Source organism: Nicotiana tomentosiformis, chromosome 6, assembly GCF_000390325.3.
Source record: "Nicotiana tomentosiformis chromosome 6, ASM39032v3, whole genome shotgun sequence".
Lineage (NCBI taxonomy): Eukaryota > Viridiplantae > Streptophyta > Magnoliopsida > Solanales > Solanaceae > Nicotiana > Nicotiana tomentosiformis.
In genome coordinates this window covers 92,481,004-92,496,504 of record NC_090817.1, presented here as the reverse complement: position 1 = coordinate 92,496,504, position 15,501 = coordinate 92,481,004, and the positions used below count along the sequence as shown (strand labels likewise).

The following is a 15,501-nucleotide window of genomic DNA, read 5'->3' as shown; positions in this document are numbered from 1 at the left end:
AAGTTCGATCAGGTGGTCGAGGTATGCAAGGCAAAGAAGATGGTGGAGTTAGCCTCCAATTGATATTCAAAATGTTACAGGATCAACAAGCCGCTATAGCACAACTATAAAATATCATCAAACACCTAGTAGGATCGAACCAGAAGTTGTCCACAGGACCGAGCCTACGCTGGAAAGGTCGAATGCCAACGAATCGGGGACTGACCCGGCCATTATGAAAATGCTCGAGGAGCTCACTAAACGGATTGAATTGGGAGAAAAGTAAATCGAGGTAAATGACAAGAAAGTAGAGACATAAAACTCCTGGGTTGACCAAATACCGGGGGCACCGCCGATTCTAAAGGGTATGGATTCAAAGAAATTTGTACAGAAGCCTTTCCCTCCAAGTGGGGCTCCGAAACCCATTCTGAAAAAATTCCGAATGCCAGAAATTCCTAAGTATAATGGGACCACCGACCCTAATGAGCATGTCATTTCTTATACATGCGCAATAAAAGGGAATGACTTGGAAGACGATGATCTTGAATCAGTTTTACTAAAGAAATTTGGAGAAACCTTGTCGAAAAGAGCAATGATATGGTACCATAATTTGCTGCCTAATTCTATCGATTCCGTCGCCATGCTTGCAGACTCTTTCGTAAAGGCACATGCTGGAGCAATAAAGGTTACAACTACGAAGTCAGACCTCTTCAAGGTGAAACAAAAAGACAACGAAATGTTGAGGGAATTCATATCTCGATTCCAGATGGAACGCATAGAACTACCACCGGTCACACACGATTGGGTTGCTCAAGCCTTTACTCAGGTTTTGAACGAACACAGTTCGGTGGCATCACGATAGCTAAAATAGAATGTAATTGAATATCTAGCGGTAACCTAGGCCGATGTACATAATCGATACCAGTCAAAGATCAGGGTCGAAGATGATCAATTGGGGACCCCTTCCAGTTTTGTTTATCCAAACAGGCTCGTCGATAGAATTTAAAAGTATATCAATAGAGAACCCCGGTCGAATAGAGATCAGTATCAACCATACAACGCAGATCATAGAAACAACAGCCCAGGACGCAATCCCATCCTAAATGATAGAAGGAACGATCGAGGACAGAGCTCATGAGCAAAAATGGCTTCAAAACATATGCCGATCCTACAAAAGCACCACGATTATAAGAATACAATTTCAGCATCGACGCATCAAGTATTGTGTCAGCCATTGGGAAAATCAAAGATACTAGATGGCCCAGACCCCTACAAACTGATCCATCCCAAAAAAACCCCAATTAAATATGCAAATACCATGGTACACATGGTCATAGAACTGAAGACTACAGGCAACTAAGGGAGGAGGTGACCCGTCTATTCAACGAGGGTCACCTTCGAGAATTCTTAAGCGATCGAGCTAAATACTATTTTAAAGACAGGGATGTGAACAGGAAAAACAACCAGGAAGAACCACAACACACAATTCACATAATCATTGGTGGGGTCGATATTCCACATTTTGTTGGACCCGATATGATAACTGGAAATCACTACACATCCACTGAGCTTGGACCCAAAGTTTCGCCTGGTAAAACAAAAGAGAAGGCCCTAATCCGAGGTAAAAGATTCATTCATCAAGGAATATGGAACCAAACTTTTCAAAATAGGATCCATTCGGGAGGTAAAATATCCCGAATGGTTTGCAAATGTAGTCATAGTCCCTAAAAAGGGAAACAAACTTATAATGTGCGTAGACTATAAAGATTTAAACAAAGAATGTCCTAAAGACTCTTTTCCTCTACCGAATATCGATCATATGATCGATGCCACAGCCGGCCACGAGATCCTTAGTTTTCTCGATGCCTACTCCGATTACAATCAAATACAAATGAACCTGGAGGATCATGAAAAAACTTCGTTCGTCACTAAATACGGTACCTATTAATATAATGTAATGCCGTTTGGACTAAAACTGCTGGTGCCAGTTATCAACGCTTAGTAAATCGAATGTTTGAAGAACAAATAGGTAAATCAATGGAGGTTTATATTGACGATATGCTAGTTAAGTCCCTGCGAGAAGAGAACCATTTGACACATTTGCAGGAGACCTTCGATATACTAAGAAAATATGACATGAATCTCAACTCGGAGAAATATGCATTCGGGGTCGGCTCGGGCAAGTTCCTTGGCTTTATGGTATCAAAATGGGGGATCGAAATCAACCCCGATAAGATTAAGGTAATCGAAGACATCACAGTCTTCGACAATGTTACGTTCGTACAAAGATTAACAGGGCGCCTCAAGCCGCCCTAGGCTGATTCATCTTGAGGTCTTCAGATAGAAGTCACAGGTTCTTCTCACTACTCAAAAAGAAGAACAGTTTTGCATGGACCCCGGAATGCCAACAAGCATTGGAAGAATTAAAGCGGTACCTCCTGAACCCACCACTGATTCATACCCCGAAAGTAGACGAGCGACTCTACTTGTACTTATCAATATCGCAAATCGCGGTAAGTGGGGTCCTAGTTTGAGAAGAGCAAGGTACGCAATTTCTTATTTACTATGTTAGTCAAACTTTAGGTGAGGCCAAGACCCAGTACCCATACTTAGAAAAATTGGCGCTTGCCCTAATAAGCGCCTCTAGGAAATTAAAACCATATTTTCAGTGTCACCCGATCTGTGTGGTGACTACTTATCCCCTTTATAATATTTTTCATAAGCCTAAACTTTCGGGCCGATTGGCAAAATGGGCCATTGAGATTAGTGGGTACGATATCGACTATCAGGCCGATTGGCTAAAATCTTAGCGGACTTCGTGGCTGACATTACACTAGCCCTCATACCCGAGGTCGAAAGGAACTATTATTACAGTCGGGTACATCATCGGGGGTGTGGACCCTCTTCACAGACGGCGCTTCGAACGTGAAGGGGTCCGGGATAGGCATCGTTTTGAAGTCACCCACAGGTAATACAATTAGACAAGCTATCAAAACTTCCAAGTTAACTAACAATGAGGCCGAATATGAGGCCATGATTGCAGATCTCACGCTAGCTATAGGTTTTGGAGCAGAGGTCATCGAGGCTAAATGTGACTCCTTTCTTGTGGTAAATCAAGTCAACAGAACCTTCAAGGTTCGAAAAGATCGAATGCAGAGGTACTTGGACAAATTACAGGTGACTCTACATAGTTTTAAAGAATGGACCCTACCACATGTGCCTGGAGAATAAAACATCGAGGCCGATGCCTTTAAAATTTGGGGTCATCAGTCGAAGACGATGAGATTAGCCCGGGGACTGTCGTACAACTTTCAATGTCAGTAATCGAAGAAGGCCACGCTGAAATCAACTCCACAAGTATGACCTGGGATTGGAGGAACAAATATATCGAGTATATAAAGAACGAGAAGCTTCCATCAGATTCCAAGGAATCGAGGACTCTACGTACGAAGGTCGCACGATTCACATTGACCGAAGATGGAACACTATATAGAAGGATGTTCGATGGACCATTAGCAATATGTTTAGGGCCAGGAGATACCGACTACATCCTATGAGAAATCCACAAGGGCACCTGCAGAAATAATTCTGGTGCCAAATTATTTGTTCACAAAGTCATCAGAGCAGGATACTATTGGGCTGATATGGAAAAGGATATAAAAGCATTTGTTCGAAAGTGTGACAAATGTCAAAGTTATGCGCCGATGATTCACCAACCTGGAGAGCAACTCCATTGAGTCTTATCCCCAGGGCCATTCATGAAATAGGGAATGGATATCGTCGCCCCTCTACCATTTGCCCCAGGTAAAGCTAAATTTTTTTTTGTTTATGACTGGCTATTTCTCTAAGTGGGTTGAAGCACAGGCTTTCGAGAAAATTAGTGAGAAATAAGTCATAGACTTCATCTGGGACCACATTATATGCCGATTCAGGATGCCAGCTGCAACCGTATGCGAAAATGGAAAGCAATTCGTCGGCAGCAAAGTGACAAAGTTTCTCGAAGATCACAAAATAAAAAGGATCTTGTCAACGCCATATCATCCTAGTGGGAATGGACAGGCCGAATTGACAAACAAGACCATCATTCAAAATCTAAAGAAAAGATTGAACAATGCTAAGAGAAAATAGAGAGAAATATTGCCCGAAGTCCTTTGGACGTATCGAACAATGCCAAAATCAAGTACGGGGGAGACACCGTTCTCTTTAGTATATGGCACCAAAGCTCTGATCCCGGCTGAAGTCGGGGAACCCAGTGTCAGGTTTCGATATACAACGAAAGAGTCAAATTACGAGGTTATGAATACAAGCCTCGAATTGCTAGATGAAAAACGGGAAGCCGCCCTCATTTGAATGGCCGCACAGAAACAGCAGATCAAAATGTACTATAATCGAAGAGCCAATCTTCGATAATTTAAAATCGGGGACTTGGTTCTGAGGAAGGTCACCCTCAATACTCGAGATCAAAACGAAGGAAAACTTGGCCCGAACTGGGAGGGACCATATCAGGTCCTCGATATCATCGGAAAAGGATCCTACAAACTTGGCACGATGAACGACAAATAATTACCAAACAATTGGAACATATCACTCCTCAAACGATATTACTGCTAAGGTACGACCTTCTCCATTTTCATTTATATTATACTAACCATTTGCAAGTGTTTAATCGAAGACACCAAAGGATTCTTCAACAACAAATCCCTTAGGTCTGAAAGCACACGTTGCACTCTTTTTCCCTTGGACCAGTTTTTGTCCCAAATGGGTTTTTCTGGTGAGGTTTTTAACAAGGCAACCATTGTTCGTGCTAACTTAGAGCAGTTCGACAGTATCCGAGACTCCTTTACAATCAACCTCAAATACTGGGGGGATCACCCTCGGATAGTTACAAGGAAAATTCTTCGTGCCGACAAGGTCTCGATAGGTAAATTTTGTAAGGGTCAAACGGTAAAATGAACCATGCCCATGTAGATTACTCGAGCCCTATGGAAAATATGTACGCATGTTAATCTATTGAAAAAAGTATTTTTCCTTGCCAGATATTTCATACCTTAGAGAAATATTTACTTTACAATGTCGTGTTTGTGATCTATTGTGGAAATTGCCTTACGGGCCGATCACAACTAAAGTTTGAACAATTGACCCCGCACTCGGGGACTGCCATCCAAAAACTCGACATGATCGAATTACTAAAACCTCGAGATCGTAAGACCTTAAAAAGGAAATCCTCGATTTTATAGGCCACGGCCACCCCACTCGGGGACTGATACTTCGAACAAGTTCGAAGTATAACAGGGGAACAAGCCCAAAAGGTGAATCCCAAGCTAAAGTCTACGGCTAAATTAACATGGTTCGGAGACGTCCGATTTTGTTATAAAACATGTCTTCAAATATTTTCATAAACCGATTAAAAAGGCTACCCTCGGCTGAATTACTAAGAGTCTCAATAATATCGACCCTCAAAAACCCTAATGGGTACAAAGTCGTTCGAACTCTCGAACAAATTCTTTATAATATGCTAAGGCATTACGAAACAAAGGGTCTCAATAATATCGATCCTAGAAAACCCAAATGGGCACGAAATCGTTCGAACTCTCGAGAAAATCCCTTTATTTCATGATAAGGTGTAACAGATTTTATATGATTAAACAATAAACTTTTCAAGCCGAAAAGGGGGAGAAAGCCATTCTTTTTGCTATGGCTGTATCGGCCTAATTCAAAAGCCTAAAGGGCTATTTTATTTCTGAGTTCGAGAAATCATCCTCACTCAATTAAAACCTAAGGGTCATCTTACTCCGAGTTCGAGCAAGTACTCACTCGATTAAGACTACACTAGTCCGGCTTCGATCAAGTTGCCTAAGCCTCGAACTTATGAGAAAATTTTTCATAAAGTATGAATGAAACAGAAAAAAGATCTTTTATATATACAAAGATATTTACAAGGACCGATCAGGGTCCCCCACAAAAGATCAAAAAAGAAAAAGCCTAAGATTCCTAATTTTCCATAGGGGCAGCTTTTTCCCCATCGAGGTCCTCCCTATTCTCGGACCCGTTCTTGCTTCCATCATCATCGAAAGAGGCCAACGCTCCAGCATCAGCTTTATGCTCTCTAGCCTTTATTATCTCGTCGGTAAGATCGAAACCTCGAGCGTGGATTTCCTCGAGGGTTTTCCTCCGAGATTGGCATTTGGCGAGTTCAGCAATCCAATGTGATCGAGTTTGAGCGGTCTCAGTACCTTTATCGCTTGGAATTGAGCGGCTTCAGCGGCCCGGTAGACGGTCATGATCGCCTCAGCCTCGGCCTTTGCCTTTTCATCTTCAGATTTGGCCTTTGCAAGTTCAGAAGCCAACCGAGCTCAAGCTCCTATATTTTTTTGCCTGAGTTGAGCTCTTTTCCTTCATTCTTCGAAACTGACTTTCGACCGATGACAATTGGGTGTGAGCACCCTCTTTTTCAGTAGCAAAGCGGTCCATACTTTCTTTCCACCCCAAGGTCTCCGCCTTCATCATGTCGACCTGCTCTCAAAATTGCTCAATCCTCTCGACCTTCTGCTGTAGTTGTGAGATTGAAATGTTAGCCACCATTGCCGAATCGAGCCCATGAGCTTTTAAAATTTGCATTACCTGCTTGATTAGGTCGGTCTAATCTTTGTGATCCGTGGCCAACTCGGCTCAGAGGTCCTTGATCTTTTCTTCTTTTTGTCTACCGAGAAGGTTGAGGGAATTCCTCTCCTCAGTAAGCCTTTGAATGTCGGCCTCGTACCGACTCAGCTCATCTTGAGACCGAGAAAATTCTTCCCTATGAAGTGCTGAGGCCTACACAGAAAGAAGAAAAAAAGTTAAACATGAAGAGAAAAATAAACACAAGGGTAATACCAACAAAGGGAGTTAAGGCTTACCCGATTCAGAGCTTGTTGCACTTCGTTGAACAGGGACGATGCCTCGCCCGAGTCCTTTCTCGAAACCTCTAAGTCGCTCAAGTCTGTAGCATCTTCGGCCCTAGTAAAGTAATCACAGAAGGGGTCCTCCCTTCCATGGGCTCCTTCGATGGAGGGGGTCATCGAGGCCTCAGCCTCTTGAATCATCTCTTCAGAAAACGAGGGGAGCAGCGGGGAGCCTCCAATTTCTATTGCCCCAAGTGGATCACTTGGGGCATTCTCTCCATCTCGAGGGGCCTCGATACCAGCCTCTATAGTCATACCCGCCGTTGTCTCATTATGGTGGTAAGCATATTCAATCCTCAATGACTCGGGGACTTTGCCCAAGTCTCTTTCCGAGACCCCCTCATCTTGAGATGGAGCCTCTGCAGCCTTCACCGATTTAGTGGCCTTTGGGGCCTCGGTGCTCATTCCCACTTGGTCCACCAACCTTGAGTCGTCTTCCTCCCTTAGATGCTGAACAGAGTCTTCAGTCATAAGGATGATGTTCTTCTTCGGCTTACGAGCTGCCTTCTTCTTAGGTTCTGGATCCTCGAAGGTTGGGGTCTTGTTTCTCTTTTTGTCCTTCGCCGGTTTCGGTGCCAGGATCGAAGTCTCCTTCTCACCAATTAGGGGCCTCATGACCGCATCCTTGTCGAGTCCTGTACACAAGAAAATTGAATAAGTAAAAGAAAGGCGTCTTAATCGAATCACCACATACACGAAAAGTGGGCTTACCATGAGTCTTGGCCTCCCATCGGCCCATTGATAAATCGCGTCATGAGCGTTCAGCATATGTAGAGGTCGAGGCCGGGTTTTGAACCCAGCTCTCGAGGTCGGGAATCGCATTAGGCATCCAAACGACCGCTACATCATGGAAAAAGACATCGATGAGAAAAGACAAAGGCACAAATAATACACGGAAGCTAACAGTGAGACGATACTTACGATTCATGTTCCATTTCTCAGGAAATGGCATCTTCTCGGCTGGAATTAGGTCGGAAGTCCTCACTCGAATAAACCGGCCCATCCAACCTCGATATTTGTCCCCGTCTATGCTCGAGAACAGTACTTTGGTAGCCCGACATTGGAGTTTTATTAACCCACCTCGATATAGGCGGGGGCTATACAATCTGATAAGGTGAACGAGGGTGAAAAGGAGCCTCTCGATTTTGCTCAGGAGAAATCGGAGCAGAATAACAATTCGCCAAAAGGAAGGATGGATTTGGCCTAGGGTTATTCGATAATGATGACAAAAATCAACGATGACGGGGTCGAGGGGGGCCAATGTGAAAGGGTAAGTGTAAACACTTAGAAACCCTTCCACATGGGTGGTGATTTCTTCTTCGGGGGTCGGGATCACCACTTATTTACCCTCCCAGTTGCAGTCTTTATTTACCTGCTTAAGGTATCCCTAAGTTATCAAGCATATACACCTTGATACTGGCTCGCATCGACTAGGAATCGACGAGGATTTATCGATCTTGAAATCAGAGTTTAGCACGCACCCTCCCAGGAATGCATTCCTCAAGACGGGGTTCCACCGGCATTTTCCCGCCGGCCGGTTGAGAAGATGAAACAGCTTCTTTTTGTGGTACCGTTTTTGATATTTTTGCCATTTTTTGTGTAAGTTTAAAAGAGAGGAAGATAATAGGACTTGACATTTTAGTAAAGATTAACAGCAAAATCTGAAGATCTGCAAAAGAGAAGAACTTAAGAGATGTAAAAGCTTTGGAGATTAGAAGGAAGTGAAAGTAAAGTTTGAATCAATGAAGAAGGGGTCTATTTATTAGATTCACGACGACGGTTTAAAGGAACTAGTGGCCGACCACCAACTGACACTCATTAATGATTTGGGAAACTGTACCGATGGGACGTTTCGGTCACTTCCGTCGCTTACGTCATGAGGATGACGTCATGACAGGCCGAGGTAGAAAATCGAAGGCTCAATTCATTTCTTATCATTACACTCCAAAAAACGAGGGGACTATCTGTATACGGTTAAAACCGTGCCCATCCGATTTTACTACTTGACCGAGACTGAGAGGTTGCATCGAAGGATGAATTCGTAACGGAAAGGACTAAATCACAAGGATAAGGTACCGAGTTCAAAACTGAGTTACCTGTTGAGATCGAGGATAACAGCGATCGAGACCGAATGAGATATGCATCAAGCAAGATCGAAGATAACATAATAACGGAAAGGCGAAATATCCGTGACTGGTCGAAGATCACGAGAGAAATATCGGAACAAATCAAATTAGGAATGATTAATTAGTTAATCATGGGATTTTCTTCTGTAATTAGAGTTATACCCTAAGTAGAACTCCTCTGCTATATAAAAGGGAGTATTAACCATTTGTAAGACACATTGTTCTGGCATAAAAAAGCCAATATAACGCCCTCTCTCTCTTTAGCTTATACTCACTTGTTCATCAGCTTCCTTTATTTTTAACAATTTTGGTATCAATTAAATCGAGGGTACCCTAACTCGAGGGTTGAATTCCGTTTCAACACTGGTTCGCTTTATTTTATAGTTCATTTCTGTTATTAATCTTCATATTTATCCATCGGTATTAAGTGAAATCACGTGTTCTTAGAATCTCATTATAAATTTAATTGTTATATGGGTAAACAATGTTATGGAAAGGGTGGAAATTATTTTCGTCCCTTCATCAACTTTGTTTTCAAAGTCAAATTCCCTCTCCAATTTTGAATACTTAGACGTTCTTCCCTCCAAAGTTGATAATCTAATGTATATAAATATATATATTTGCATTTCTAAAAACTACAATTGACATAAGAGGAGAATGCCTATTATTGAAAGTTGGAGGGAATTGTTTTTTTTTTTTTTGAAGCAAAGTTGAAGGAGGAAAATGAATTCCACATGTTATTAAACAGAGACGACTAAAAATTGTAGTTAAACGTTGTAAACTTTAGCCATAAAATTGTATTATTGTAACTATGTTTGTTTTTCCCCTATTTTCACTGATAAATGTTTCATTAAATGTATGAAGAATATTTCACATATATTTACTTAATAATTACATGTGTATTTCTTTTAAAAGAATTCTGTGCGGACATACTTTACCTTTTAGCAAAAGCAAAGGCACCCATTGGAGAAGTTGGGAAAAGTAAACTAAGAGGAATAATTGTGGGAATATTTTTGGACTAATCATGCCGTCAATTCATTTTCTCAATCAGAGTTAAGAAGTTGACTTCAAAAGATAATTTGCGTACAGTTGCATAGCCCAGCTGTGAAATATAGTTCTGGGAAACTGCACAGCACGATCAATATCATATTTATTTTTGGAGTTGCTTCTTTAGAAGTATTTTCATATCTGCTTTCAAAGATAAAGTGATATAGATAATATATTTTGATTCATATTTTGCGCATGTATGATGTTTCCCATGTTTCTTTTGCTTAGATAGTAGTACACCATGATTCCAAAAGATTTTTTTCTTAAAAAAAAAATGACTGTTCTCTGCCATCCAAATCAATCACAGTGGCATCCATCCAATCGCATATGTCTTGATCACGTTCGCATTTATTGCCTTTTTATTATAAAAATTTCCTTTTGTTGCTTGGAATTTAGACATAAATGAAAAGCTTTACTTATAAGTATAATAATATTGAAATATATTTGCCAAATAATACAAGACAATGTGGTTGCACGCTCTCCACTCTATAATGTTGAAAAACTCGCAACGAAAATCTTGGCCTAAGATCTTCCTCTTATATTATCCTAATTTTTCTGGCGAGGTACCAAAAAGGATCAAGACAAGCGCTGACTCTCGGAAAAATATAAAGCAAGTACATTCAATTGAAGTAGAGATAAAACGCATATCGGTGAAACATACTCATGAGTAATCACATGCACATAATGATAGAAATAAGGGTAACAAATATAGTGTTTAATTGACAATGTTGTAATAAATAAATTACAATACTAATTAAAGTTGCTCGTTTTATCTGTTAGATTAGTAGGGGAAGATAGCCAATATATATAAACTAGTACTTGGTAGTCTGAAGATCATCGATCACCATCATCTCTTTATTCTTTGTCGGATCGGATAATTAAGCAATGGGGGAATATGATTTTGCTTTCTATTGGCTGTTTTTCCTACCAGCTTTGCTCCTCTTGTTTTCCATCTACTTTGGATCATACTTGATAAAAAAGTTTGATAATAATGATAAGGATGCACTCCCAAGACCATATCCTTTGTTGGGTCATCTTGTAGCAATCTTAAGAAATCGCAATCAGAATATAGTTGAATGGATGTGTGAGGTTGTTAACAAATCACCCTCCGCCACCTTTTTCCTCCATTTGCCTCTACGGCAACACCCTCACATCCTCACCTCTAATCCTGCCAATGTTCAGCACATTCTCAAGACTCGCTTTGAAATCTACCACAAACACAGAAAATTCGGAGTCGTTCTTCATGACTTGTGCCGAGACAACGTTTTCCTAGCAGACGGCCAACGCTGGAGAAAATTTAGACAATGGGCTAGCCATGAATTCAACTCCAGATCATTCCATAAGTTTGCCAATTTTGTAGTTCCGGAAAATGAAATTTCCAATCGTCTCCTCCCACTTCTCTCTAAGGCAGCAGCCAATAATACTGTCGTTGACCTTCAAAACATCCTACGCAGATTCACATTCGACATTGCAGTTCAAATGGCACTCGGCCACGACCTGGCCTACTTATCCAATTCACCTAATTTTCCACCGACCCATTTCGCCGACGCTTTCGAGTCTGCATTTGAGATCAGCATGAAGAGGATCTTTTCATTTTTTTGGAAAGCCAAACGATTTTTCAACATGGGCTCCGAAAGGAGACTCAGACGTGACATCTCTGAAATCCGAGGATTTATTAGAGAAATAATCACAAGCAGGCGGAAGGTTGTAAGTAGTGGTACTGATCATCATCATTATCATGCATCAGATTTCTTATCTGGCTTAATGAATAACCCAGAAGGAAAATTTAATGATGACGAGTTCCTTATTGATTCCTCCATAAACTTCCTTCTGGCCGCTCAGGATACCGTCATTACAGCTTTAACATGGTATTTCTGGTCAGTCTTGAAAAACCCAGATGTGGAAGATAGAATTGTTAAAGAAGTGAAGGCGAAAAAGAGTAGTAATATTAGGGACATGATTTATACCCACGCTTCAATTTGTGAAAGTTTGAGACTTCACCCTCCAGTTCCTTTTGGTGGAAGGGAAGCTACAGAGGACGATGTGTTGCCTGATGGTACAAAGGTGAAAAAGGGGATGGCTGTTTTTTATCATATGTATGCAATGGGGAGGTCGCCGGAATTGTGGGGTTCCGATTGGCCGGAGTTCCGCCCTGAGAGGTGGCTGAAGAGATCAGAAGAAAATGGCGGGGAATGGACCTTCGTGGCTAGGGATTCGTTCACATATCCAGTGTTTCATGGAGGTCCAAGAATCTGCTTAGGGAAAGAGATTGCTTTCACGCATATCAAAAGCGTGGTCGCCGCCGTCTTAGGTAGGTTTCACTTTGTGCTGGCGCCGGTGATGGAGGAACATCGTGAACCTGTTTTCTTCTCAAATTCCACTTTAAAAATGACTAATGGTTTTCTTGTAAAGGTTGTAGATCGTATGTAACATGCATTATATAATTAATATCGCGTGAACAAATTGAACGTTAGTATACTCCAATTTTATGTGATAATTTGAGTTGAACAGAGTTAATAGAACGAAATGAAATTTGTGATTCTTTATGTGCAATTATAAGTGGCCATAGCCATAAGACACCCATTTCCTTGCCTATTATAATACTTTTGAAATTTGTAATTTTAAATACAGTAATATTATTAACTCAAGAAATATATCCTTTATAGCTTTTATTCAACAACTCATAAAATTGTTTACATCATGTATTTATACGGTGGCAGTATGGGAGAAGCAATAGAACAGTAGAGTTCTAAACATAATAAAATATCACAAGCCTAGGCTACAGACTCAGGATTTGAAGGTGGTGGGGGCACCGCTATCTTTAACATAGTCATGCCAACTACTAGTTAAAAGTCGGGCGTGCAACTCTCTTAAACTTTAGGATTATTAATGTTTGGCCAAAAGTATGTATTTTTATATTAGAATCGCCTCGCATTTTGCTCTATTCTTATCGGTTCTAATATGTAATTGCAATGAGTTGAGTTGCCTTTTAGTATTTATATGTGTAGAAATTAATTGGGAGTGAAATGGATTGAATGCGCATGAGTTGGAGCTAGAAAATGAAGAAAATTTACAAGTAGCGTCCAGGGTAGCGCGACCTGTGGCCCTAGAAACAGAAGACCAAAATTTTCAGCTCCCAAGCTAGCGCGACGCGCTGCCCAGGTCGCCCCATCTCGGAAATTATCCTATTTCGACTTGGAGAAGATCTTTTTTGGTTCCTAGACGCTCCTAACTTGTATAACATTGGTTCTAAACCTAATATTTGAGGAGAGGACACCACTTTGAAGGGAAATTCACATATCGGAATGTAAACCAAGTTGGAGCAAGCTTTTCACTAGTTTTTCTTTTCTTCCTTTAATCTCTTAGTTTATTAGTTCTAGATTTGTGGGTGCTATATGAACGTTGTAGTTTGAAGTTTCAATTGTTCTTATTATTTTATCATACTGATTTATTTATTCAATCTCGCGCTTAATTATTTGATTGCTTGATCACCAATTGAATACTATCTACGAATCTAGGATTGAACTCGGGAGAGGAAATTCTAGATTGCATATAGAATTGAGTAGAGTAAGATCTTGAACCTGAATTACGGGGAATGGATTTGCGGTTATGATAGGGATACACCTAATCGCCTTGCGTGGTTATTATACATGAATTATTAATGCGTTCTTGTTAATCCTAATTCTATACGAATATAGACGTTAGGTTATCTTGAATATGCGAGTAGTACTTCACGAGAATACTACGAGTAATTTTAACCTTATCAACCAATAAACTAGATAATTTAATTAGGCAAATTAAGTGAAAGACTCAACGGGATTGTTAGCTAACCCATAACTCTAGAATATTTTCTCCCATTGAATTAGTCTCTAAGCTTGCTGACATATTTTCTCTAGTTTCCTAGTTTACGACTCTAGAGTAGTTATAGTTAATAATCACACCTTAGGAATTTCTTGAATAGATTAATTATTGAGTTTAATTTGGTTGATAGTTAATCACAAGTCCTCGTGAAAACGATACTCTATTTATCACATTATTACTTGTCGACCACGTATACTTGCGTGTGCGTTTGGGAGCAATAAATATTTGATGTCGTTGTCGTGGACTTAGAAATTAACTATTTTACTAGATTAGATTTTTACTTTTTATCTATTCAAATTTTTAATTTTAGTTTAGGGGTAGTTAGTATTACATATTTTGTATGGCATCTTTGAACGAAAAGTGGTGGAATGATAAGTATTTTTATTTTTGTGATCCTTGTCCATATTGTAAAGGACCTCACTTGTGGCAACAATATAAAAATATTCCCAGGACCGAGTTGTGTGAACCATATTAATTATGTACTATTTGTTATGGCAAATGGAATAATTGTCCTAAGTATTGTTATCCTACCTCAATCCCCTTTTATGATGATTCTAATAATTCATGTGAGTTTGATAGGAGTAACGAATTGGATGATATGGAACATGATGTTCACATTCTTGATATGCACAGAAAATTATTAGAGGAATATGGTGGTCTCTGTGAGAAAATTACTAATGATATGTGACACTTTATAGAAGGAAGAGCTGAATTGACACAAGAGATCGACCAATTTGGCAATTTCATTCACGACTTGGAGGCTCAATTGCGTGTAAAGGTTGTTGCGTCTAACGCTCAACAAAATAGTTATGAGTTATGTGAAGTTAAAAAGGAGCTTATACGCTAAATTGAGGAACTTAAAGTGGAAAGTCAATTATTCGATCATATTTTTGTTGACGATGTATATTTTGAGAAAAGTACACTAGAGTCATGTGAGAAAGTAGATAATATTGCACTTGAAGACTCTAATGTATGTACATATGAGTATGTGAAAAGTAAATCTATTTTAGAGTAGGAGCGTGTTGTACCTCATTCTAAACACTTTTCAACATTGTATTTAGATAGTGACACGAGAATTGATTCCCCCGAGCCTATGGTGGAGTCAATGGATGGGAAACAAAGTGCATACATTCTTAAATTTGCGATGCCAAGGAGACAAAATGACATCCCTCACTTAAAGGCCAAGAAGTGCAAAATGCAACATTATTTGCTTGGTTCTTTTGTATTTGTACCACAATCCCAGGACCATAACCGAAAGCTTGAATAAAATTTAGGGATATAATTTATATCTTCGAGGTAGAGGAAAAAATGATAAATTTGGTGTAAGTCATTCCACGACTATAAATAAAGTGCTTGTTGGGAGGCAACCAATTCTTGTGACGACCCGATAGGTTATTTTGAGTGCCAGTCTTATTTTTGTATTCCAAGACCTCTATTAGCTTTATTTGAAGACTGCATTAGGTCCGTACTTTGATTTTGGACTTGGGTGTATGCCCAGAATTGAATTCGGAGGTCCCTAGGTTGATTTGACTTGTTTTGCCGAAAGT

General features: G+C 40.2%; 2 protein-coding genes across 2 annotated transcripts; both read left to right on the top strand.

The window, feature by feature from the left end:
* Window positions 1–346: 346 nt before the first annotated feature.
* On the top strand, window positions 347–841 carry LOC138894415 (uncharacterized). The gene has a single exon (XM_070179113.1). It carries the CDS (start codon window positions 347–349, stop codon window positions 839–841), a length of 495 nt encoding a protein of 164 aa, XP_070035214.1.
* A 10,137-nt stretch (window positions 842–10,978) lies between these two features.
* On the top strand, window positions 10,979–12,523 carry LOC138894414 (cytochrome P450 94A1-like). The gene has a single exon (XM_070179112.1). The coding sequence runs from the start codon at window positions 10,979–10,981 to the stop codon at window positions 12,521–12,523; it is 1,545 nt and encodes a 514-aa protein (XP_070035213.1).
* The last annotated feature ends 2,978 nt before the right edge of the window (window positions 12,524–15,501 follow it).

Bases quoted from the DNA above. Each gene is read 5' to 3' on its own strand.
- LOC138894414 (XM_070179112.1), top strand. From the start codon at position 10,979: ATGGGGGAATATGATTTTGCTTTCTATTGGCTGTTTTTCCTACCAGCT.
- LOC138894415 (XM_070179113.1), top strand. From the start codon at position 347: ATGGATTCAAAGAAATTTGTACAGAAGCCTTTCCCTCCAAGTGGGGCT.